This window comes from Pelophylax lessonae (genome assembly GCF_965119305.1).
Source record: "Pelophylax lessonae genome assembly, chromosome: 7".
NCBI classification, from domain to species: Eukaryota; Metazoa; Chordata; class Amphibia; order Anura; family Ranidae; genus Pelophylax; species Pelophylax lessonae.
This window is the reverse complement of record NC_138774.1, coordinates 198209949-198235843: the sequence shown is the minus strand read 5'-3', so window position 1 is coordinate 198235843 and position 25895 is coordinate 198209949. Positions and strand designations below refer to the sequence as shown.

General features: G+C 43.9%; 1 protein-coding gene across 1 annotated transcript in view; it reads left to right on the top strand.

Annotated features, from left to right (window-relative positions):
- Positions 1-25895, top strand: part of ARRDC1 (arrestin domain containing 1) — an 80908-nt gene that overhangs the window by 40380 nt on the left and 14633 nt on the right. The window contains exons 2-5 of the mRNA XM_082264562.1: positions 8492-8602; positions 19249-19299; positions 19996-20150; positions 22892-23074. Coding sequence (XP_082120688.1) covers positions 8492-8602; positions 19249-19299; positions 19996-20150; positions 22892-23074 — 500 coding nt within the window. The remainder of the gene's footprint in view (positions 1-8491; positions 8603-19248; positions 19300-19995; positions 20151-22891; positions 23075-25895) is intronic.

Below are 25895 nucleotides of genomic sequence, written 5' to 3'. Positions count from 1 at the left end.
ACAATGGGCCGGTTTACTGTCCTTAAGACGTTTGGGGCCGAATTTCCTAATGGAAGTAGTAAATGCCCCATTGTCAGTGGGAGTTAAAAAATGACATAGTGCCTGTAGTAAAGAGGAGTAGTGCTCCATCATTGGTATTAGTGGCAGGAATAGTGCCTAACTATTTAGATCAGTGGGAGTAATGTTGCGTTGATGGTGTCAGTGAGGAAAAATGCCCCATCATTGGTATCGGTGAGAGGAATGGTTGCCCACTGTTGGTGTCTTTGGAAAGAATGGTGCCTCCTTGCTGATGTCATTGAGAGGAATGGTTGCCCACTTGTTGGTGTCGGGGAGGAATAGTGCCCCGAGGATAAAGGCAAGCAAAGGGCCGCAGTTTAAAGTAATCAGAAGGGAGGATGGGAAGCACGCTTTCTGAGAGGTCCCTGCGCCATTGAGGATCCTAAGATATCTGTGTGGCTTTCCATTTCATTATACAGAACTTTTAATATACCTGTTAACTGATGTCACCCTATACCTGCTGGTGTAATTCAAAATTGCAGAAGCAGGAAAGCTGAAAGTCATTTTCCTGGTAGAAGTGGTAGAATTTTTGTTTTCAATGTGGTTTCAACAAACTTTACACCAGTTTCAGAGCCGGTTCACACTGGGGCGACTCGTCAGACGACCTGGTCGCCTGACAAGTCGCCGTGGGTCGCCTGCCATAGATTAGCACAGGACCCGTTCTAATAGGAGCGACACAAGTCGCTCCGACTTAGAAAAAGGGTCCTGTACTACTTTGGAGCGATCTGCATTGACTTCAATGATATGAAGTCCGTGCATGTCTCTCTGAGGTCGCGGTGCACGCTGTGCACCGCAACTTCACAGGTTGCCCCGGCAAGTCGGGTCGCCTGTATGTGAACCGGCTCTTAAAGTGGTAGTAAACAATTTATTTCCCCAGGCCTTTTGTAGCTTAATGCTATAATGTTCTAGTATGTATCACATCCTTGCACATTATAACCCACCTACCTATGAGGAAGCCCTGCGCTGTTAGTGGACAGGCACTTTTATCTTCACCCAGTCTTCCTTTCTGCCGCAATGATGTCACTCCGCACATGCGCATGGCAGTCGCATCACCCCAGCACAGTGCGTAAATATACACGTAGCTGTGCGCCGTGTACAGCTAACAGGCAGGAGGAAACATTTATGGCAGAAGAGATTGATGGGGTCTCTCCTGCCATAATACCCTGCTTGTCAGCATGGGTGTGTTTTTGGTTTTGACCATAGTAATGAGAACAGTCAAAGAAGCAGGTTGAATTATTAACAACAATAATAATAATAATAATATTATTTATTATTTTTTTTTTTATTTTATTTTTTTTTTTTTTTCATTAAGCAAAATTCTAACTTTTTTTTTTTTTTGTTTGGGGAAAATCTTACATATTGTAATAGAACCTGTTAAACACACCTAAGATTCCATTCAAATAGGTGTGGCTGAAATCTTAGGGGCTTTTGAATGAACTTAGTTGACTCCATTGCAGAAAATTAATTTTCTGATGAAGGATCTTTTTTTCTATACAAACATTTGAGCCAGAATCTAATTATGTCCGGTTTAAGGGCCAGTTCACCCCATGAATCGCACTGGAATGCGCTGTGTGATCCTAAGGTCCCTTTCACACTTATGCGATGCGATTTTGACGTGATTTTGAAAGCAATGGCAAGGCTATATGCCTCAAAACGCATTAAAATTGTGGCAAAGTACTGCAGGAACTACTTTGAAGTCGGTGCGACTTCAAAACGCACTGATATGAATGGGGGTCTTTGAAAATAATGGAAAACTGCTTGTCATGCGATTTTGCGGTCCAAAATCGCGGGACAAGTCGCACTAGTGTGAAAGGGGCCTAAACGATTTACATACGATCTGGGTGCAGTGTGATTTCAGCCTATTCATTAGTGGTCTGAAATGGCATTGGACCGCACCTAAAGTAATGAAGGGACTCGTTTATAAAATGCACAGTCATGGTACTACTGTATTATGCTATCCAGTGCAAGCAGACGGATTGCATTTGAGACCTGCTGTTTTTAGGGCGGAACATGTAACATGTTCTTAATGCTGCAGCTGATGCCCCCTCCCTGTGGCAGTAATATGGGAAGAAGTTTTCCGTACTAGCTGTGACTTTTAAAAAAAAAAAAAATGCAGGGCTGTGTGTGGCTCTGCCTACACAGCCGCGTCATTTATTTATTCACACAGCTGTGTGTGAATGAACTACAACCCCCAACACCCTGTGAGGTTGTCTGCATGTAGTTCTCAATGAACCATAGCGCCATGGTAGTTCATTGATTTCTTCCTGTCAGTGTATCTGCCTGCTGTATGGAATGTATGGGTATACAGATCTGAAGGAGACCTGCATGGCACCAGTGATCTACAATGCCTTCACAGGCCCCAAAAGGAAAAAAAATATTGCATATTTTTTCACCTGCAAAAAAATGTGCATTTTTTTCTAAAAGGTGAGCTTATCCTTTAATACTGACACCCGCTGCAGATTACAAGTGCAATGCCTATTGAACGCGGTGTGGGAAACTTGCACAGAACTGGGTTTCCCGCACCATGTTCTGGTGTGAACTGGCCCTTAGACCTTATTGAATCCCTCCTGATATCTGTAGAAGAAATAGCTTTCTTTGGAATGAGTTGGCTCTTTCATTGAACTTCTGACTCTCGTCCTTTTTTTCTGTCCTCTATACACTGCAGACCTGTTCGGCTGGAGCACCGATATCCTCTGTGACCGCCATACAGAGAGCTGAACAGGGAGAGGGAAATAAGTGCTGCTTAGTGAACCAGTTTAGCCTCATTTGCAGATGTAACAAAGCGTGCAGTCTCTAACTTCCTGCGATTAGTCTCATGGGGGCTTCTGTGGGAAAAGAAAAGTACAGTGTTTAATCTGACGCCATCTTTGTCACGCAGATTTATTTGAAAAAAAAAGGGTGGATAATGAGTGCCGGGGTTTATTCAAATTTTGGTATTGTTTACAAATGGTTCAATATTTTGTGGGTCATAAAAACGTAATGATTTTTAGGACTTAAACTGCGTATACTTCAAGTTTTTCAGATGGGTTGGGGCATGCCATTTTGTGCCCCAGTGCTCATTTAAAATGTGCATCGATGGAGTTTTTCTGTACTCCTGAGAACAAAGGCGTATTCAGGATAAGATTGTATTGGTGATATACCAGACCAGTGTTTTATAATGTGCTCTCTGCATTTTCCTGCAGTTCTTACTTTTTAGACAATAAGTTGATCTGATTTTTACAAAGTTGCAAGATTGTAAATAAGTGAAGTGCTTGCTGTAGAATTCTATTCCCATTGACAGCAGTACCTGGCAAAATAAAGCCGATGAACTGCAACTTCATGGGAAACCTAATGGATTTGCACAATCTGGATTATAGAAAGCACCATTAGACAACAGGCTCCACTTACACTTAGTGTAGCAGGAACATGCATTTCTTTGATTTTTTGCACTACGTATACAGTGCATCTTATTCACTTGAATGGGCTTCCCTACGTGTAACAAATGCGCCAAAGAAGCTCCTGCACCCTTTCAGGAGTAGAGCTTCGCACGTTTTAACACGTTTTGCATGTACAAACACAAGTCTGCTTGCTGCTTTTGGAGTGCTTTTTTAACAATAAGAGTCGGTTCACACTATGGCGACACGACTTCGGGGGCGACTAGTGAAGTCGCCGTGCACCGCGACTTCGGCGCGACTTGCACAGACTTCACATAATGGAAGTCAATGCAAGTCGCTCCGACTTCTGTCAAAAGTAGTACAGGAACCTTTTCCTAATTCGGAGTGACTTGAGTCGCTCCTATTAGAACGGTTCCCATAGCACTGAATGGACTGCGACTTGTCAGGCGACCAAATCACTCTGTGATGCGGTTTAGCCCAGATCCTACTCTTCTAGGGTCCTTCGCTATGTCTCCTGGCTCCTGCCCGAGGGCCCCCACAGCAAGCAGCTTACTATGCAGGCAAGTGAGCTGATGCTCTGTGTCCAATCTGGCAACCCTCTTCCCCCCCATCCTCTTTCTCTCATCATTGGCTCACTGTTTTTGAAAACCGTGGGAGCCAATCGCGCCCACTGTGGTGTCTCAACCAATCCAGAGGGAGAGTCCCGGACATCCCAGACTCTCATGCATACTTGCTGCATCAAGATGGGGCTCCAGTAAGTATGAGGGGGGCTGCTGCACACAGATTTTTTTTTTTTTTTTTATATCCATGCATAGAATGCATGAAGATAAAGACCTTCTGCCTTTAGAACCATTTTGATGGCACCACATGTGCAGTGCGTGTTTTTTTTTTTTTTTTTTTTTTGTGTTTTTTTTTTTTCCACAATCCGGGAACGGATGCAGCAGCGCACAGGTGTGATTGCAACCTTGGTCTGTTAATTTCTTCATACAAGATTGAAAACTTTCATCAAGAATTTGCTCACCCGCTGGTTGAACTGAAAAAAAATCATCTTTGGGCTGCCTAACCCTCTGTGTCCTAGTGACCATTGTCAGTGGATCAGAAAATTATAGGAAAATACAAACTTTTACGGTTGTCACCAGAACAGGAGGAGAGGAAAAAGGAAATCATCTTCTTCTTTCTTTTTTCCTCTATTTTGCGTGCGTAGGCGGTGGGCCAGGGCACACCCTAATTACAATGTGCGTTGCTGATTCCCCCTACTGCACAGGCCCCCCCACACCCCGCAGTGCTGCCGGCTTCCCTCCTCTCCTTCCGGCTGCTGTGGGGTATGTTTCAGGATGGAGAGCGGGTAAGGGGCTAGTTAATGTCATTTACCAGCCCCTTCCTTTTCTAAAGGAACACGGTGGACTCACTTGCTCACTTTGTCCATTCACTCCGTTTACTGTGTTTCAGTTTGTGAATGAACAGGAAGCCGCTCAGCACAGAGCACTTCCCATTCATTCACTGTCCAGTGCAGCTGAGGCTGCAGAGAAAGGCATGTGTTTGAGCTTTGGGGTACACACCCTAATGCAGTAGGCTGCGCACAACTTTGATGATTGTTACTGTTGTGTCTCTAGAATAATAAGTAAAGGGAAATTTCCCCACCCCTTCTTATTGCAGATCTTTCTTTTCACTTCCTGTCTGGGAGACCCAACATAAAGTAAGGTGAAATCCCCTCTTAGTCCATTTTCACCAGAACAAGTGTCTTGGTTTGGAAGATTTCCCCCTTATCTCTCATTTTGGGTAAAACTGTAAAAGTTTGGATTTGCTTAACCACGCAAATGGCTTATCTCTGATGACACAAATGTCTTAGTAGTATTAGAAGCTGCGCATTCAGGATCCATGCAAGACCCTCCGTAATCAGGGGTCTGAGCATCTCTCACCTGCCCCTTACAGCTGCTATGAGGACAGTTAAGGCCTGGCATGCTGTCATTACTAAACCCAATATAGTGAGGCGTAAAAGGTCCCCATCAACTCCTCTGGTTCACTCCCATGCTACCAGAATTTCATTCCTAACCAGACCCCGGTCTTTGGGCTGCTAAAGGAATCCGATATCTTTTCAGATATTTGTGATGGGAGTGCACTATTTACGTTTGATAGGTCGAAAGATAAATTTACACTCCCTATGCATTCTTCCGATTACCTGCAACTCCGAAAAGCCTATGCAGCACAATTTCTGTCGTCCTTGTTTAGATTGGAGCAGGATGATTTGGAGGTTCTCCTCTGGGATGACACACTCAAAAAAAAAAAAACCCCTTTCTGTGATCTACAAGTCACTACTTCCCACTGGTCATGTGGGACTAGATGCCCTGCTAACTGCATGGCGTTCGGAGGAGCAGGACTTGGACAATGAAGACTGGGAAAAACTCTGGGACAGCCCATTTCAAGCACTAATATCGACTTAAGACCAGCTGATCCAATTTAAAATGGTGCACAGAATTTATTGTACAGCACGATTACATCGTTTATACCCCAATTCCTCTTCTTGCTGTTGGAGAGGCTCTAGTGACCCTGCATGATTTGCCCATATCTTTTGGGAGTGCCCTCAGATTAGTAGCTAATGGCAGGAAGTGACCCAGGTTATATTTACCCTGCAAAAGTTGGTGTTTCCCTTCTGGGGTTAGTTGACTCTCTGGCTGTTTAGTGGGGGAATGCGTACTCTCTTAGGTTTCCTATTATTTTATGCCAGGAAGGCGATTAGTGCTCAAGTGGAAATCAGACACAGCCCTTTATCTGCCCTTCTGGAAGTGTTTTATCAATAAGGTTGTACCCCTATACAAAGCTACATATTTGTCCCGGGGTTGCCCTAGGAAATCTGAGAAGGTTTGGCACTTGTGGACAGATTCGGTGTGTACAGCAGATCATCTGGAGTCCACAGGCTGAATTCATTCCCCACTGATGATAAAGTTTAGTTTGATATAAATGTAGCAGGATTTCCAGGCATTGGGCCTGATATTGGTCTGCCATTGTTACGGTAACACTTCTAACACATTTAAGTTGAAAACCCAAGTGTGAGAGCTGAGACAATTACCATTTCGGCATCTTTGGTTTGTTTTGTTTATTTTGTAATGGGGATGGGAGAAGGGAATGAGTGGGATACTCCTCTGGCTCAACTAGGTTTCACTGGGACACTGTGTAGAAAAATGCCTGTTAGCGATGTCCTGACGCCAGCTGAATGACGACCAACGCTTCCTGGCGCTTGAAAATACTGTTTTGCTGAACTGTGCTGAAACTTTGACTTTTAACTCCTTGGTTAACTCAGAAGATCCAGGACTGCAGTAACACTTCACTCTTGGCACTCTGTCTAGCTCAAAAGTCCTGCGACTAGCTCCCTCCAGCCCTTCACTGGCTGAGGTAGCTCCTTGTCACTGCTTGTGCTGCTGCAACTCTTAACTCTGTACACTGCACACTTACTCTTCAGGGCCCAACTGCTGGCGCCCCTTTACACTTCAGGGTCCTCTGACTAAGCACCCCCTTTACACTAGCTGCCTCCTGTATGCCTGGGACCTTCACCGGAGTGGTCCCCTCTACACTAGGCAGACCCTCGGGGCAATTCACAGTACTCACAAACTTGAAATGCTTTCCTGGAACTGAACCCCTCTATCTCTGCTGGTCCTCTCCTATGTATCCTCAGGCAGACACCTGATCCTTCTAACAGGAGGAGAGACAGCCGCACTATCCCCCCCCCCCCCCCTCCGGGGACTCTGCTTCCCACCAAAGAGGCTGTGTCATGCGTTCCCCTCAATAATAGAGGTGGTGTTAGTAGTTCTAGGTTTTATGTATTAGCCAATGAATGCCCAAAGACTATGTTTTGTACCTATACATCTCAATTTTTCAATAAAGTTAAAAAAAAAAGTCATCAGGAAACAAGATGAATTGCTCCAGTCGGGACGTGACCAGCAGTTAAAATGTGACAGGGGTGCCTACCTACTGTATAGTCTAAAATATGTCTGGTTCTGGCCATGAAATGTGCATACTTGGAACAACCTGCCAACTGTCGGTAGGTGACTCTGGTATTGGTACTCCCCTCCAACCACCAAGGCTGGATGAGCAGACTTTGCCCTGAACTAGAGGCCTCTGGGTAATACTGGAGTCTGTGTATCGTCCATGGCAGCTGTGACTTGATAAGGTGAAGACACAGACGGAGAGCTTGGCTATTTATAGGGCAGATTTTGCTGCTTCCTCTGTTACCAGGGGAACCCCGCTCCCCCTCAGCTCTTTGGAAAACACCGCAGGAAGATGGGGAAGCCGCTCGATGACATTTAACACTCTATATGCTGCATCCAGCCAGATCTGTTGTGGGTGGGGCTCATATGTGGTGGGGGAATCATGGACTCCAGTAGGTGTTTTACAAAGGGACATTTGTGTCCATGATTTTTATTACTATTGCAGCCCTGTGGACTCCTCAGCTAAACCTGTAAGCCTAGCAATAAGGAAACCAGGGAGCAGCCAGGATTAGGATGACTGCCCCAAAATCTGTAGCCATAAAGCAAGCCCACAATGACAGCTCTAAGCCTGACCACTCCACCTTTACTTAGGGGGCGTGCCATTTATTTCCAGGCCAACCATGTAAAAATGGTGCCCAGACAGGATTAATTTTTTTTGTATGCAGCATTGTCAGAAGTCTCTACAACCTGCAGCCAAAACTTTTTATTTTAGTTTTGGATGGAGTAAAAAGGGTTGGAGGTTTGTCTGGTATTTAATTTAGTCTTTGTCATAATGGGGAGATTTATCCTTCCTCTCTAGAAGCAGGTTTTTACTTTTTTGTCTTTCTATTCCAATGACAACTGTTTCCATCATTTCTTGCCCTGTTGTCACATGGACAGGAAGTAAGGCTAAATCGCCTACAATGAGGTTGTGGTATAAAAAAACAGACATTTTACCTCTTCTTGCTCTATCCAAAATTGAGGGAAAATTTGGCTATATTACTCTGGTGATGGGAAGTACTATTGTATTTGTGAATATGATGCTTTTCGGGAAAAATGATTTCAGCATATCTAACTCCGGTCTCTTTTCCTTCATAGCCATCAAAGCCAACTGTGTTGGGTCTTGCGGTGTGTCAAACAAAGTTAACGAGACATCATGGAACATAGAAGAGCAGTACTTCAGCGGAACCTTCTCACTGGCCGACAAAGGTAAATGTGTTGGAACTCCCTGTTTTTTGGATGATAAAAAGTACCATTTAAGCAAGGTTCTCCAAACTTTCTAAACAAAGAGCCAGTATACTGTCCTTCAGACTGTGGGGGCACCAGACTAAGGCCAATCGGAGTAGACCATGTCCTGATGTCAGTGGGAGTAAACAATGCCACATTAGTGGTGTCAGTGGTAGGAATAGTGCCCCATCGTTGGTGTTAGTGGTAGGAATAGTGCCCCATCGTTGGTGTCAGTGGTAGGAATAGTGCCCCATTGTTGGTGTCAGTGGTAGGATTAGTGCCCCATCGTTGGTGTCAGTGATAGGAATAGTGCCCCATCGTTGGTGTCAGTGGTAGGAATAGTGCCCCATGGTTGGTGTCAGTGGTAGGAATAGTGCCCCATGGTTGGTGTCAGTGGTAGGAATAGTGCCCCATCCTTGGTGTCAGTGGTAGGAATTTTGTCCCTTTTATTGGTGTCAGTCAGAGGACATCTGCCCAGTTGTTGGTGTCAGCGGGAGGAATTTTAAATTGTTGGTGTCATTGGAGGGAACTGTGCACCATTTTTTGCCCCTTCATGGTGTCAGTGGGAGGACAGATGCCCAACTGTTAGTGTAATCGGAGGACACTCCCTATTGTTGTCGTCAGTGGATGCCCCAGGGGCCTGATAAAAGCAAAGGGCCACGTCTTCAATAAATTGTTTGAAACAGAAAAGCAAAGGGCCACATCTGGTCCTTGACCGCAGTTTGGAGACCTTTTATATAAAGCAGGGGTCTCAAACTGGTGGCCACCCTGCTGTTGCAGAACTACAATTCCCATGAGGCATTGCAAGGCTGACGGTTACAAGCATGACTCGCAGAGGTATGATGGGACCTGTAGTTCCGCAACAGCTGGAGGGCCACCGGTTTGTTCTTGCTGGAGGCTGCCATTTTGCTAAAGCCCTGAGCAGCAGTAAATCCTAAAAACAATAAGGTGTGACCACCTTTCTCCTAGCCTCTAAACGCGTCAGCCGTCATCTCATTGGTTATGGACGATTATATGGACTAACCCGGACATTTGAGCAATCTAGCTCGATATGATATATTTTCATCTATGTCTGTGAGTAGCCATTTTTAAATGTTACACAAATAAAGCCTGTTATTGAGGATAATGCGCTAGGTCGGTGCGCCCTTTCTTTGTTTTCTTTGCCTGCAGTAAATCCTAAAGCAGAACATCAATTTGAGTTTCAAAAAACAGTTGCATTCCTTGGTGTTCTCAACCAAACTGCCAAACCATCAAATGGCTGGTGTCCTAACTGATCACATGTGCAGCACCATGGTAGTTGCAGATCAAACTGAAGCAGCTTCCTTGGCTGTAAAGGATAATTCTGCTTTAAGGCTGTAAGCAGAGCAGCCTTTACAAACTCAGTAGTACCTAAAAATGTCTAAAATGGGAGAGCAACTGAGCATGTGTAGAGCAGGATGAGACCGTGTATTACTGGATTTTAAACAGAGTAGGCTTTTTACTGTTTTCCCTAGCTTTACCTACACAAGGGGTGAGTCTGAAGTCATCTAGCAGGATGTAATTTTCTGACTAAAGTTCCTCTTTAATTTGTGTTTAAAACAAGTATGCTGTAGATAGGGTGTGTGCTTCCTTGCTCACTGCCGGAATTAGTTATCAAATAAATGCATGCGTTTTCTGGGTGTAGATAATGTAGCTAAGCTCTAGTTGTTGGCTTACACTCCTTAATAGCTCAGTGCAACATTTCATTTGTGTGGGGGAATGTTGGGTCAATCAGAAAGTGGGTTAAAGGTGAAGTTTTATTCTGCTTACATTTTGCCTTTCTTGGTTTTTCCTCCCCCATTCCCCTTAAAAACATGCTAATGTAATTTTTAAATAAAACCTTTCTGTTTCCATACCTTAATTTTTTTTTTTTTTTTTTTTTAACCGAAACGTTTTTATTAATTTCAAAAGCAAGTTACAAACAAAAAAAATACAGAGCTGTGTTCACAGTGGACAAAATCATAGGCAAGTGCAAGGACAAGGTACAATATACGCACACAGTAACAGAAGATCTACCACACCCGCAATAAAGGCACAATACAATTGGGAGGAGCCCCACCCCCCCAGCCGGGGTCGACCACCCCAGCGGGGTCGGCAGTCAGACGCTACGCCAGCCATAAGGACAGCAAGTGAAGGACGACACCACCCAGTAAAGGGACCGAGAATCCTAAGAGAGAAGGGGAAGGGGGGGAAAGAGAGGGGGGAAGGGAGGAGAGGGAGCCGAGCACAGCAAAGCAGAAGAGAGGAGGTCGAGAGAGAACAGACAGAGGAGAGAGCGCAGGAGGGGAAGGGTCTAACCCAGCCCTCCCCTAGCCACCCACAATCCCCACACCTTGTCAAATTTCTGAGGACAGCCCCTGCTCATGTAGGTGAGTTTGTAGAGCGGCAATACAGAGTCAACCAGGGTCCGCCACCTTGACAGCAGCGGAGGGTCAGCCGATTTCCAAAGTAACAATATAGTTTTCCGGGCATAGAACATAACATAAAATAGAAAGAGCTGCGTGTGCCTCTTGTGAGAGACCAAATCACAAAAACCCAGTAATGAGACTCTGGGATCAAGGACCATGCCAAGAATCCCCCAAACCCTCAAGCTCATCAACCACCTCCCGCCAAAACCGCTGGGCAACAGGGCAGGACCACACCATGTGGAAGAAGGTACCAATTTGCCCACAGCCCCGGGGGCATACATCCGAACTACCAGGGTATATCTTGCTGAGGGGTATAATAGGCCCTATGGAGAAATTTGAGTTGAATGAAGCGATCCCTGGCCGAAATCATCCCAGAGATATATCCACCCAGCCCCTCCTCCCAGGTCTCCTCATCAAGGGACAGGATGTCCTCTTTCCAAAGGGCATAGAGTCGGGGTCTTGCCCCGTCCACCTTACAAGTGATTCTGAGGTACACAGAAGACAGGATACAGTCAGCGCATCTAGTTGACAGGAACCGCTCCACCGTATTAGGGGCCAACGTGACAGCCCGCGGGTATTGGGTCTGCAAGGCATGCTTCAGCTGGAGGTAGCGAAACAGCATAGAGGAGGGGAGATCATAGGAAGAGCGAAGCGTCGGGAACGGGAGAATCACACCCTCAGGCATCACCTGTTGAAGTCGAATAATCCCGAACCGGTGCCACAGACCCGGGTCCGGGTGCCGTAGTCTGGGGTTACCCCAAAGTGGGGTATGAGGGGAGACAGTGTCGGGATCACCGCCATACCTTAATTTTAGAGCCAGTCAACTTCATCACTGAGTGTCTGTGCTTCTCTATGGGGTCAGCAAGTTGCAGTATATAGCTTCCTGAAAACATCACAGCACCATGCCTTAGTATCCCTCTCATTATAAAAATGCCTTGGTGGGTGGATGTAAGTCTGAAAGAATAAAACTGGGTGTACATGTTTTTAAAGTTTTTTTTTTTTTTTTTTTTTTTTTTTTTTTCTTTTTTAAGCCCAACTCTCGAGAGCAAAATAAAAAAAGAACCCTTGTGTTGAGCGCCCCCCCCCACTGCGAAGGTCAAAGGCTTGTTAAATCTAAGAGTCGTAAAAGAAAACTATTTCTCAGCCTCGCGCCTAAACTGTGAAATAATCTCTGCGCTCTAGGATGCACCAGCGCACAGCTGGTAAAGGTTTATACCAATAGAGCAGCTACTTGAACAAATATAGGGTATATTTGATAACACTGTAGAAAAGAATGATAGTAGCGCTTGAAACAATCTAAAAAAGTCTCTTAAAATAAACCATAGAGATCCCCCAAAATGCCAGTCTGGTTAATGATGAAATCCTCCCAGCATTTGGAAAATAGTCCCACAAGCTTATTGAAGATTGTATATATGAACATCAGTCCCTTTTAGACTCCAAAATTTCAACAATTTACAAAAATGCAAATCATTCGTGTAGTCCGAAAGGGTCACCGCTAATCCACCACCAAGTGCAGGGGGACAGACTATTATATACATGCGAGGTGTGCTCATTTATGAGAGTAAGTGAGCATCGTGATCTGGTGAGTGGCCATTTCTTACTGTCCCCCTGCACTTGGTGGTGGATTAGCGGTGACCCTACCGGACTACACGAATGATTTGCGTTTTTGTAAATTGTTGAAGTTTTGGAGTCTAAAGGGACTGATGTTCATATATACCATCTTCAATAAGCTTGTGGGACTATTTTCCAAATGCTGGGAGGATTTCATCATTAACCAGACTGGCATTTTGGGGGATCTCTATGGTTTATTTTAAGACTTTTTTAGATTGTTTCAAGCGCTACTATCATTCTTTTCTACCCTAAATCTAAGAGTCGGTTCACACTGGGGCTACTCAAAGTCTCCCCGACTTTGAAGCCGCCCCGTGCAGTGCGACTTCATCGCGGCTTGCAAACGACTTCTCTAATAGTCAATGCAAGCCTCTCCGATGTCGCCCCCCTAGTAGCGCAGGAACCTTTTTCTAAGTCGCAGCGACTTGAGTCGATCGGATTAGAACGGTTCCATTGCACTGAATGGACCGCGACTTGTCAGGCCACCAAGTCGCCTGACAAGTCGTGGCAGTGGGAACCGGGACTTAGGGGTTGCAGAAGATGCTTGTATTACTTCCCTTCACCTCGCCCCAGCAGGCTTCCTTGATCAGTGTGACTTTTCCATTGCAGTTGTCTCTGAAAGCTTCTTTCTGCCATGGTTGCATCCTGTTGGTAGGACCATGGGGAAGAGCAAGCTTGGCGAATGCTATACAATATTTGGAAAAAAAGTTTAGGGTTAGAACATTTTTTAACACTTGGTCATTAAGGAGTTAAATTTACCATTAGAACATTCTGTTGCAGGGCATTACCTCCTGCACTTTGAATGTATGATATACTGCACGTTTACTTGTGGTAAGGTAGCCCCCTTTTTTTTTTTTCTTTTTTTTTAACACGCTTTCAACTCAATCCCAACAGCAAAAAAACAAACAAACCTGATTGTTGCATTATTTAAAGTTTTTTAAGAGCCGGTTCACACTGAGGCGACACGACTTTGGGGGGCGACCTGTGAAGTCGCGTGCACTGCGACTTCGGCGCGACTTGCAGGGACTTCACATAATGGAAGTCTATGCAAGTTTCTCCGAGGTCGCCCCAAAGTAGTACAGGACCCTTTTTTCTAAGTCGGAGCGACTTGTGTCGCTCCTATTAGAACGGGTCCTGTACTACTCAATGGCGAGCGACCGACCGCGACTTGTCAGGCTGACAAGTCGCGGCAGTGTGAATGTGCTCTTACTCCACTTTTTCTGTTTTTAGTTAGAAAAAAACATTCCCTCTGGGTGATCAATGTACATTGCAGGAATTTTAACAAAAGCTGCAGATTCCTATCTTTTTTGTTAATTCTGAAGAAATCAGTTTGTTCCTTTGTGCCCAGTGAGTCAGATGGGAGTGGTTTCATAATGATCAACCAGCTGCTGCACCTGCAGGGCTCTGATGAGAAAACTACTGGGTCGGCATCCCTTTAGACGTGATTTCCTATTGGGAGTATAGCCTCGTACACACGTACCGATTGTCGGCCGAACGATCGGCTGTCTTTTGTCCGGTGCTGTTTTGTTAGTTGAAAAGTGCTCTAGACTGCACACGAATTTTGTCGGCCAACAACAACCAACTGCAGAAGTGATGTCATGTTCTGGTCAACTTTTCGTGTGTTTTTTCTTCACTGAGCATGCCCAGTCTTGATCATCACATTTTTGTCGGCCGAAATCTGTACTGACTGACGAACAATCGGCTGTTCTTTGTTGGCCAACAAAAATTTTAAAGCCTGCACACCAGATTTTGTTCGGCCGAAAAGTCGCAGTCGGTTGTCGGAAGCATCATACTAACAATACTGACAATTGGCCGATCGGACGTTGGCCGAATATTTACGGCCGACAATCGGTACTTGTGTACGGGCCTTAACTCACCTAAAATTACATTTTTGGTGTAGGGAATGCCAAAAATCTGACTTGTATCTTAGTGCAGCCTTCTGGGAAAATCAGTGAGCAAATCACACAAGCAGGAAATTGTTTCTGGGGGTGTTCTGTATACCTTCTGTGTACAGAAAGCCTCTAGGTTGCCATTTTGCATTGCATTTTACAGAAAATTGCAGAGCTGCAGATTAAAAAGGAAATGTCATTTTTAATTACAATATGACTTGTCGCAATTGTGTATGCCAGATTTATTTCGATTTGCTATTTTCTTTTCCCCATGAAAGTAAAGTTGCCCTTCAATACAGCACATTATAACACCTTTTTTTTTTTTTTTGGTGTGCTGCAGCATGATTGCATTGAAGGCTTCAGTGCATGGGGTGCAATTCTAAATGAATAGCCTGGCCACATAGCATGCACATACTGTGTTGCAGCAACTTATAGGTATAAAGCCCCCTGCAATGAAGGACTTTCTTTGTTTGCTCCAGTTTAGGTAATATGGAAAAAAACGCATTGAGACCACCTGAAAATTCCATATACCTGTAATTGCCTAAATATTGCTCAATCCCTGCAGACGCTCAGCTCTGTTCCTACTATTGATTTTTTTTTTTTTATTAATCTCTTCCAAGATTTTATCAATATACTTTTCTGCCCTCAAGTGGAGAACGGTGTGTATTGTTTATATTGAGGTAATCAATTTTTTTTTTTTTTTTTTTTTTTTTTTTTTTAAAAGGAACCCCAGCTAAACTGGCAGATACAGATTTGTAAAGAAATCCTTTTGTGATGTGCTTGCTGTGCTATGGGACTGAAGATCATAATGAGTGACAACACCTCTCAGGGACTGCAATTTTGTAAATGACATGCCTCTGCACCAGCTCCTACCTAAATGCTGGAATACCTGTCACTAGGGATGGGTTCGGGCATGTTCAAGTTCAGACCTGCCCGATCCCACCAGGAATGTCCTCCCTAATCACAGGCAGTGAGACATTTCTCAATCCGCAGCTGTACAGATTGGGGAAATGTCTCAGTGCCTGTGATTAGTGGAGTGTAGTGTCAGCCAAACACGCCAAAAGCCCATCTCTCTTCCGGTGACCTTGATACTGTAGTAAAGCCCACCCTTACCTTGTTCTTATTGTTTCCATGCCTCTCTCCGATCTAGTTTTCCTTTAAAGGAGATGTATGGGAATCCGTTTTTTCCCCAATTTCTAATTAGGCCCCCCCTTTCACACTTGTCTGACTTTCCCTGTGACTTGGAACTGCAAAGTAGCATGACAAGTCATACTCCATGATTTCCAATGAGTACCATTCATATCTGCAACTTCAAGTCACAGCGACTTCTTCAAAGTAGTCCCGGCAATACTTTGGGTTGATTTTTTTTTTTTTTATGCGTTTTGAGCTCCATAGACATAGGCATTGCTTCAAGTCCAGTCAAAATCATGGCAAAAAAATTCTGGTAAAATCCAGCTACTTTTAGGTCGCATAAGTGTGAAAGGAGCCTTACCTAGCGATGCTGCATTGGTCCTCTGGTGCCTCTGCACTGAGAACTGAGCGATCGAACACCACCGATTTCTCGGTTCTGACAGCTCCCCGAGCAGAGGGCTGCTGACTGTCAGTCAAAGCTCTCTGCTCTGCCCTCTCCTTGCTCATTTGGGCGCTGGGCTGTGGAGGGGTGGCTGGCTCAGACTCTCAGCGGCTCTCAGGTATCAGTCCAGGCACCTGGCGGATCCCGACTTGGTGGTCGTGATGACATGGTGCCTGGACCAACTTTTGTGATGTCAGCAGAGAGCGGACTTCAGACCACTCTCTGCTGAAAACTGGTCACAGGAGTGCAGAACGAACTGTTCTCCTGTGATCCATAGGAGATGTACAGCCAAACGAGCCTTGGCTGTACATCTCCTTTTTTTTTTTTAATATGGTTAATTGACTTCATGAGCTCCACTAACTGCCATCCCCTTATCCAGTAAGCATAGATTTTTTTTTTCTGTTTCCGTTTGAGATACTGAATGGCCAAACTCAGGAAGTAAGGTTAAAGTGGAACTGTAGGCAAAACTTCTTCTCCCCCCCCCCCCCCCCCCCCCATTTTGAATAGGGAGGGTTAAAACCTCGGTCAGATTTTTAATTTTTTTTTTTTCAGCCATTTGGGTCCCATTGTGGAGATTTCCCTTCACTTCCTGGCCCATAGCCAAACAGGAAGTGAGAGGAAATCCCTACAAATTAAAAGAATCCATCGGGATCACCAGACCTAGTGTCCCCATTGGAAGATTTCCCCTCTATTATGTTTTTGGGGACAATCCAGAAGTTGGGATTTTCTTTTACTTTCAATGACAATGGTAAACGGAACAAATAGAGAGCGTGAATCTCCCGAACGGGGGCACGGACAGTTATGCTTTAAAGTTTATAAGCCCCCATACTGTTTAGAATCCAGTAATACTGTCTCCCCCTGCTCTGCACATGCTCAGTTGCTCTCTATTTTTAGGAACTGCTGAATTTGTAGAGGCCGATCTGATAGTCTTAAAGCGGAAATAACCTTCCTATTCTTTACATCCAAAGAAGGTGCTTCTGTTTGATCTGCAACTGCCATGGTGCTGCACATTTGATCAGTTATGACACCAGCCATTTGATGGTTTACAGTTTGGTTGAGAACACAAGCAAATGTGACAGTTAGCAATCCTGGTGTTCTGCCGCAACTCCAACTCTCCAACCATGTCCCTTCCGGTGACTCTCCAGCAGCAATAATTAGACATTTTCAATGATTTGGTGTCTTTTCAGAACACCGGCAACATACACACTACTAGGAGTTGGCTGTTTTGACAGAACATCGGGAAAGAAGGGAAAAAAGTTGTCACCGCCTTGGAGGCTGCCATGTTGTTGGTTACTTCAGGCAGACTAACAATGTCCACTCATGTCCTGTACTGTAGTGTTTAGGCTGCTGTTGTCCTGTGTAAACGCCAGCTAGTCAAAATCTCTAATTATTGCTGCTGGAGAGTCATGGGAAGTGACGTAGTTGGAGTTTTTCGGCAGAACACCGGCATTCCAGGAAATTAACTGTTTTTTGAAACCGTTAAATCAATGAGCTTGGTTCAGGTTTATGATTTACTGCTGCTCAGGGGCTCTGGGCTTCAGCAAAATGGCAGTCTCTAGCAAGAAGGATCAGGAGCAATGCTGGAGGAAATTTACAGCACTCATTTTGGTAGCATATTCATTAACGTGGAATGTATGCTCTTAAAGAACATTATTTTTTATTAAGCGGTTATGGGTAAAGTTCCACTTGATTCTTTTATCTGTGGGTGATACTTGAGGTGTGTGTGTTTGGTACGCAGCTTTGGTACCATCCTGGATTCCTGGCTCACATATACACATTTTTAGTGACATCCTTGTCGGTGATTATGGTTCCTGCTTGTTTTCCCATTCTGCTGGACCATGTGAGCCCTCCTCCCAAGATAGACTCCTTCTGGTGGTTACCATCCACAAAGTTTTTCAGTGTTTAACTTTTTGTAATCTGATTTTATACCCTGTCAGTAACATCCACTCCTGATGAAGTGAATTAATGTTCACAAAACACATTGAGATTTGTAATGCAATTCGTCCACCTGTTTTGCACATTTATGGAATTTAATTTTGAGCATGTTGGGAAATATGTAAATTTGAATATTCGCTGTTTATGTTAACAGACTGACAATAGTAAATCAGTTCTTTGTGTAATTTTAACATTTTTAGTTTGTGTATAAATCTAATATTTATGTAATAAAATAAAACGTTTTTACATATGATTGTTGCACAGATGGAAGTCCCACGGGCAATTCATTTTGTGGAGAGTTGTTGTGTTTTTTTTTTTGGTTTTTTTTTGGTTTTTTTTTGGATATCAAAAAATTTGCGCTGTATAAAATCATTGATTCATAAATGATGATAAATGTCCAAACAACTGAAAAAATCGCAAAACAACCGTGCAGCTGCAAAGTACTCCTGTGAGAAAAAACCTTCACCACAATAAGTGATTCCTCCATCGAACCAAATGGCCTCTTACCAGAGAGAAATGAACTGCAAGGTCATTAACACTTTTGGTGTCACCCAACCAGGGCCCCTAAGGTGGGGAACGTGATGAACTTTATGGATCCAGAGAGTTGGTATATGCATAAACTTCCAGGTTCACCTTCACTTCTAACAATCAAGGTCACTCTCTCTATTGTGGAATATCAAAGGGAATCGAGACCATAAGGGTCCTTGACCATATATCACAGCTTCTCTGTGCATTCACATAATCTCCTCTCTGCTCTGCTTCCTCCATCTAAGAACAGCAGTCACTGATATCACTAATAAAATTGTATTAAACTGACCCTATGGTAACACTAGCCCTGCAGAAGCCATCTATACTTAACATTTCTGCTGTCCCTCCATTTGAAATGCCACTGCTTCACTGCTCCTTAGCTGCTTCAGCTATTCCACACTTCCAGGTGTACCTACCTCCCGTCACACTCATCTCATGCATCGCTGCAGGAGAGGTTGAATACCGGCAGTGAATGGGAACAGTGAAGGGATGGCGTTTCAAGACACAGGCCACTAAAATGGGTAAGTATCGATGGGCTTCTTTTACCGGGCTAGTGTTTTGTGTTGACAGGGTCTCTTTCGGCTAATCTTTCACACTTGTTGCTTTTTTTAAAAAAAATAAAAAATCTACAAACCTGGTTTATAACTGTGCAATTGTCTGTTTTTATAGGAACACTTCAGCCAGGAGAACACTCCTTCCCCTTCCAGTTTCTGTTACCAGGTAATATCAGCTTATGAGGTTGGCCGTCATCCTATCTGATAAATGGACATCGTCAATGTAATGTAACTATCTCTATGCAAGAAAAAGGAGAAGAAAGGGGAACCTGTCGGGACCTGCGCATGGAGCTGCCAATGCAGGCTTTGAATAGTGCAGATTCCAGCTTGCCATACTTATTCCTCTTTCACTGGTTGGCAAGTCACGGACCCAGAATTATCTTGTGTATAAAGTGAGGGGGGGGAGGAGGCTAATGCTTGCAGAGTAGTAGTTTGGGTGGGAAAATGCCTGCAGCAAAATGGGGCGTTTTTAAATGATTGCAGAATAGCAAAAGTGGCGTAGGGGGGGAGCGTAGCGGGCGTGGGGAATAGGGGGAGCGTAGCGGGCGTGGGGAGTAGGGGGGAGCGTAGCGGGCGTGGGGAGTAGGGGGGAGCATAGCGGGCGTTGGGAGTAGGGGGGAGCGTAGCGGGCGTGGGGAGTAGGGGGGGGAGCGTAGCGGGCGTGGGGAGTAGGGGGGAGAGTAGCAAAAGTGTGTGTGTGTGGCCCACTGATACAGCAATGAGTTTGTTTAGAATTGAAGGAATTAAAGAAATGCCAGTTTCTTTTTTTTTTTTTTTATTGCAATGCACATTCTTAATATAAAATTACACCCTCCCCTGTGCTGTACATCTTAGTTCATCTTCTTCATGTAATTTTTTTCAGCTACAGCACCGACCTCCTTCGAGGGGCCGTTCGGTAAGGTGACGCATCAGGTGAAGGCAGTAATAGAAACACGGAAGCTGTCCAAAGATTACAAAACCAGTAAACTTTTCTACATCCTGCGACCTCTGGACCTGAACGAAATCCCAGATATAGATGTAAGTTTATTTTATGCCCATTTCAAGGGTTAGTTCACCCACAACAGATATGTTGGTCAATAGACATTGGCGGGTTGAATTTGTCTGTCACTTAAAGCGGAGTTATGGCCACAAAATCGACATAGTTGATTTTGGGCCATCCGCTTGCTATAGGTCACCTGAAACAGAAATGAGTAGTTAGGATTTTTTTTTTTTTTTTTTTACTTACCTTGTAATTGCAGAAAGAAAATACTCACCTCTCTTCCACTTCCTCCCTCGGCCGCACGGCCTGCGCCGTCACTTCCGCTTTGCAATGATTCCTGGGAGCTGAACGTCATCGCTCCCAGGAATCATTGTGCCTGCACCGGTCCCGACGTCCGTTCCGGTGCAGGCATGTCATACCTTGCTAAACAGCTTCTGGGCATGCCCAGAAGCTGTGCAGGGATGACACTACAGACCCGGAAGTGACGGCGGGGCCGGAGCAGTGCATCGTGGGACCGAGGACCGAAGAGGACGCGGAAGAGGTTTGCGCTGGCTTCAAGCTGCCCACACCTGAGATGGCATCGCTGGAGAAGAAATTTAAAAGTAAGTATTTCTTCTAAAAGGTAAGTGCGAACCGGGACAGATCCGAGGCTAGCCATTGTGGAATGTACTAGCCCTGACTGTCCCGGGGGTATCTTCATTGAAATTTTTTGTGGCCAGAACTCCGCTTTAAGAAGGCCACAAACAGTGCAAATTATTTTCCTGCCACTAAAAGAAATTTGCACCATTCCCCCAGCAACACAGACAGTGCTGACAGGGGAATCGGCAATTGTCTTTTCCTGGCGTGGGGGGGCGGTGGAAGCCAGAAGACAGTGATTATCATTAGTAGCTATAGCAGCCGCTTGTGATAATCGCAAGGTAATCCGGCAGGCTGGTTGTTCCTAAGTTGCTGGATCGATCAACTTGGTACATTCAGCCTGCCCATTAATTGAATCTGGTACCCGCCGAGATTTGAACCGTGTATAGCCGGCCTAAGACCCCCAATTAGGATTCTCAGTAAATGAATACATTTAAGCACTAAATGAGAGGTGTAACTGTTTTTTTTTTAAACTGTTAAATTATTTGGTTTAGTTCTGCTTTAAACTGATTAGAGTGACAGTTTATGGCTGTAGATCTTTGGCTGTAGCAGATATTCAGACATGAATATTCAAACCCATAATTCATACCTGTTAATCATGGGTCATTTTGGTTCCAAGTGATCTTCTAGTTAGTAATATGATGATTATTAATGTGTACTGATGCAGAGTAGGCAAACTGTCTCTCTAGTCACTGATATGCCTTGTACATCTGTGATGTCTGATCTGTAGTATGACATATCTAAAAAGATATGTGAAAAAAATAAAAATGTATTTTATTGCAGCTTCCAAATCCTTAGATGTAGCTATATTGGATTTCCTTTTAGTCCTTGTTGGCTTCCTTTTAACAGACCAAACTATCCAGGAAAAGTGTCAGTTATAGGGTTGGGACAAACCATTAAACACAAACAGGGATGCTTACAATGGTCAGAGTTTATCCCAAAGTGAAACAAAAACTCTTGTAGCTACTTGAGTGTTAGCAGGAGTTTGGTTTTTAATTTGTTAATCAAGTCCATTCAAATTTGCTAGTGCATCTAACATGTTATCCTGTTCTCAGACTGACAATGCTGCCGTCCAAAGTTGTTCCTATTTCTTCTCTATAGAGGGGAAACACCCTAAGACAGGGTGGAATAGATCACAATAAAGGAAAAAAGCCTGAATCAGAAAACGAATTCAGACACCACGTTTAGGTTCAAGTATAACTAAAGAAAAAATGTTTTTGTTTTGGATAGCATGGAGAGGGATTAGAAATGCCTATTAGGTTATTAATGCTCTGTTACCCTGTTAAAGCAGTAGTATACTCCACTTTTTAACTTTTACCTACAGGTAAGCTTATAAAAAGGCTTGCCTGTAGGTAAAATTAATATCTCCTAAACCTGCACGGTTTAGGAGATATTCACCCTGCATGCAGCCACTAACACCAGCGGCACATGCGGTCTGAAGGTCCGGCAGACCTTCATAGCTCCTTGCCGGAAAGTGAACTTCCGCGGGAGTGACGTCGTCGCGGCTCCGGCCACTTACAGCGCCAGAGACGCCGAGGGAATGTGACAGCTCCCTCAGCAGTGTCCGAGGGACCATGTGGGGGCTTCGTTCTAAGGTAAGTATTTCATAATGTGCTAGTATGCGATGCCAAAAACCCTGCAGGGTTTTTGTTTTTTTCCCTCAGGGGATACTACCACTTTAAGGAGAGTCATCCTCCCTATTTGTCCTGTTTACCATTATCATTGAAATTGAAAGTAAAAGAAAATCCCAAATTTTGTGTTGTCCCCAGAAAAGTATTGGGGGAAATCCTTCCAACGGGGCACTAGTTTAAGTGACCTTGGGGAGGGAGGCAATGGCTTCCCCTATACTGCAGGAATTTCCTCACTTCCTGTTTGGCTATGTGACAGGAAGTGAAGATAAATCTCCCCCAATGGGGGGAACAGATGGTCAAAAAATATCTGATTGGGATAATACCCCTCCATTACTCAATCCAAAATAAAAAAAAAAGTTTTTAATCAGTAGTTGTACTTTATATAAAAATGTGTTTATCGCTTTTCATTTTAGCTTAAAGTTTGACTTGTTCTACCATGGCATAGACTTTTGAAGGAGTCATGCTTGTTCAAACATTTATTTTAATGTATCCCCGCTCTTCTCTTCTTCCAGCAACTCAGTTGCGCCACCGCCACCAAGAAGTTTAATTACAAGCTGGTGAAATCGGGCCAGCTGCTGCTCAGTGTGACCTCTGACCTGCGGGGCTATATAGTGGGACAAGCTATCAAAATTCACACAGATGTGGAAAACAAGTCTGGTCGGGACACTGGGGCCATCGTAGCATCTCTTATCCAGGTGAGGGTGGTAGGAGCTGCTTTGAAAATGTCCTCATTTCATCTATTTTTTTGCTATGCCTCTTTTTTTTTTTCTGGTTTGGGTTCTAGGAGAATTTGGTGAATGGAAATCTCTCCAACCAGGGAGCAGCAAAATAAAAAGGGATTGTAAACTCCATACTCTATCCAGTACTGAAGGATTTGAGATCTGCTTTTAAATTTTATTTATTTTTTTGTGGTTCTAAATGCTGAAGAATTTTTACCTTTTAGGTATTCTGTGCATAAAGGTAAAAAACATTCTCTGTGCAGCACCGCCCAACCCACCCAATCCCTACCTGAGCTCCCTCTGATCCAGCAATGGCTTATTCCACACCCAGTGCTGGTATGTCATTTAACATACCTTGCATCTAAATTTATAACCCTTTGTTAGGATAGACAGGGTTCTAATCTAGTTTACAACTGATAGAGCGCTGCCTATGCAGTACTGTACAGACAGGGTTAAATATGGGAAACTCAGCTCCCCAGACCCTCATAAGCAAAGAGAACGAAGTAGGCTTTTCTTTGCTTCAGTTTCCAGAAAAGAACATTTAAAAATGGTAAGCTGCAATTTTTATTTTATTTTTTTTAAGTTTTTATGCAATGTGAATGGGGGCAGGTAACAAACCTAAAGTAGATGTTATGCCAGCTTGGCTGCGAAAGTGGTAATACACCTAACCTCTTGTGGACCACCCCACATATATTTACTGCGGGGTGTTGGCTCCTCTGCACAGAATCATGTGCACAGGTACGTGATTCTGCACTTCGAGTCTGGGACTCGCATGCGCACCACCGACGACCCGCTCCCGTTGTCATTGGACACGATGTCTGCCGAGACCCGCTAATCATTCGAAGCAGAAAATAAAGCAGATCGCCGTTCTGTGACAAGGGAAGGCAGCGATCTTGTGTTCCAGCTAAGCAGAAACAAGGATCTCCGCCTTCCAACAGTACAAGAACCCCCCACACAGTTAGCAAGCACTCCCTAGGAACACATTTAACTTTACTTGCCCCTGAAGTAAACCTCTTCCCTGCCAGTATCAGTACAGTGACATTTTTACAGTACATTTTTTTTTTTTTTTTTTTTTTTTTTTTAACCACTAATCACTGTATTCCGGTCACTGGTTCCAATAAAAGTGTCAGTGTCTGATGCGCTGCAATATTGCAGTCCCACGATTTGTCGCTGATCACTGCCATTCCTAAAAATTCCATCAATACATCCCATCGTTTGTAGACGTTATAACTTTTGTGCAAACCAATCAAAATAAGCTTATTGGTATTTTTTTTACCAAAAATATGTAGCAGAATACATATTGGCCGAAATTGATACAGAAATGTGATGTTTTTTTTTTTTTTTTTTTTTTACTTGGATATGATTTATAGCAGAAAGTTGACATTTTTTTTTTTTTTCTTTTATATCGCAAAAAAAAAAAAAATGCAGAGGTGATCAAATGCCACCAAAAGAAAGCTTGATTTGTGGGAAAAAAGTACCTAAATGTTATTTGGGTACAGTGTCACATGACTGCGCAATTGTCCGTTTAAAGTAACACAGTGCCGTATCGCAAAAAATGGCCTGGTCATTAAGGAAGGTAAACCTTCCGGAGCTAAAGTGGTTATAGGTACATTTTTAGTAAAGCAGAAGGTCCATTCTATGTGCTGAGAGGCTCAGGCACTGCTGTAGTATACCGGTCCACCCCCTCCCTTATCTCCATATTCTGGTGATCCTGGATGCACCTTCTGATGTTGCTTGAACACTCCATGCTACCTTAAGCACACAAAGCCCAATAAAAAAAAATAAAAACTGAGCAGTGCCTGCTTAATTTTGCATGGTAGTACACAGAACTCGGATCAAGATCTGCTGACAGAATTCTGATTTTTAGCTCAGTAGTAGTGCGCTGCATAGCATAGTAGCTCGCTGATATATTTCACTTGTTGCCTGTAATTTTTATTTTTAGTACTCTTTATCAAAAGCTACCAGTAGGGGGCAAACCTCCCCAGAAAATCACGCTTAGAGCACTGATTGCATAACCAGTCTCCCTGAGCGACGCTCGCTGTTCAGTCAAACTAATGGGGCCTGAACACCAGAATAAGCTATGGGGGGGGGGGGGGGGCAGAGAGACCAACTGTGACTGTGCCATCACTGTAGATAATGACCCAATTGTGGAAAAAATGTAAAGGTTTCCCTTTTTATCATTTAATAAAAAAAAAAAAAAAAAAAAAAAAAAAAAATGATGGCAGGTGTTTATTGCTGTATGTGGCCTTCACCTTTATAATTTTTTGGTGGCCATTGTCCCAGATACGGGACGTGATGAAAAATCTAAAACTGGATGTGTATGTATAGCCAACGTGTTTTAAGTAGGAAAAGTAGAACCTCTGTCTGGTTTTTGCTTTCTGTGCTTCTGCTTCTAAGACGCATCCACTCTGTCGCAGTGACCATTGTCACTGGGAATTAAAGTGATGAGAATTCCAGATTTTGCAGATGTCATTAAAACAGGAAGTTTCGGGAAATCCGTTTATTGATGTCTATTGTAACCGCTGTCTTAGAGGGGATTTCCCACACTTTAGAGAGATTCTCTCGCATCTCTGGGACTGGAAATGAAGAGAAATCTCTACAGGGGGACACCGATGCAAAATGATCAAAACTAAAACTGACCAGGATTTTAACCCATTCCTACTTCTAAAAGAAGCAGCGTTTTGGCTTTAGACATACTTTAGCCCTGGTTTACTTCAGTGCGATTTTAAACCCGCCCGATCAGTGCAATTTGAAAGTGCCATTTGATTGTGGCTTGCGACTTCATTTAACAGAAGTC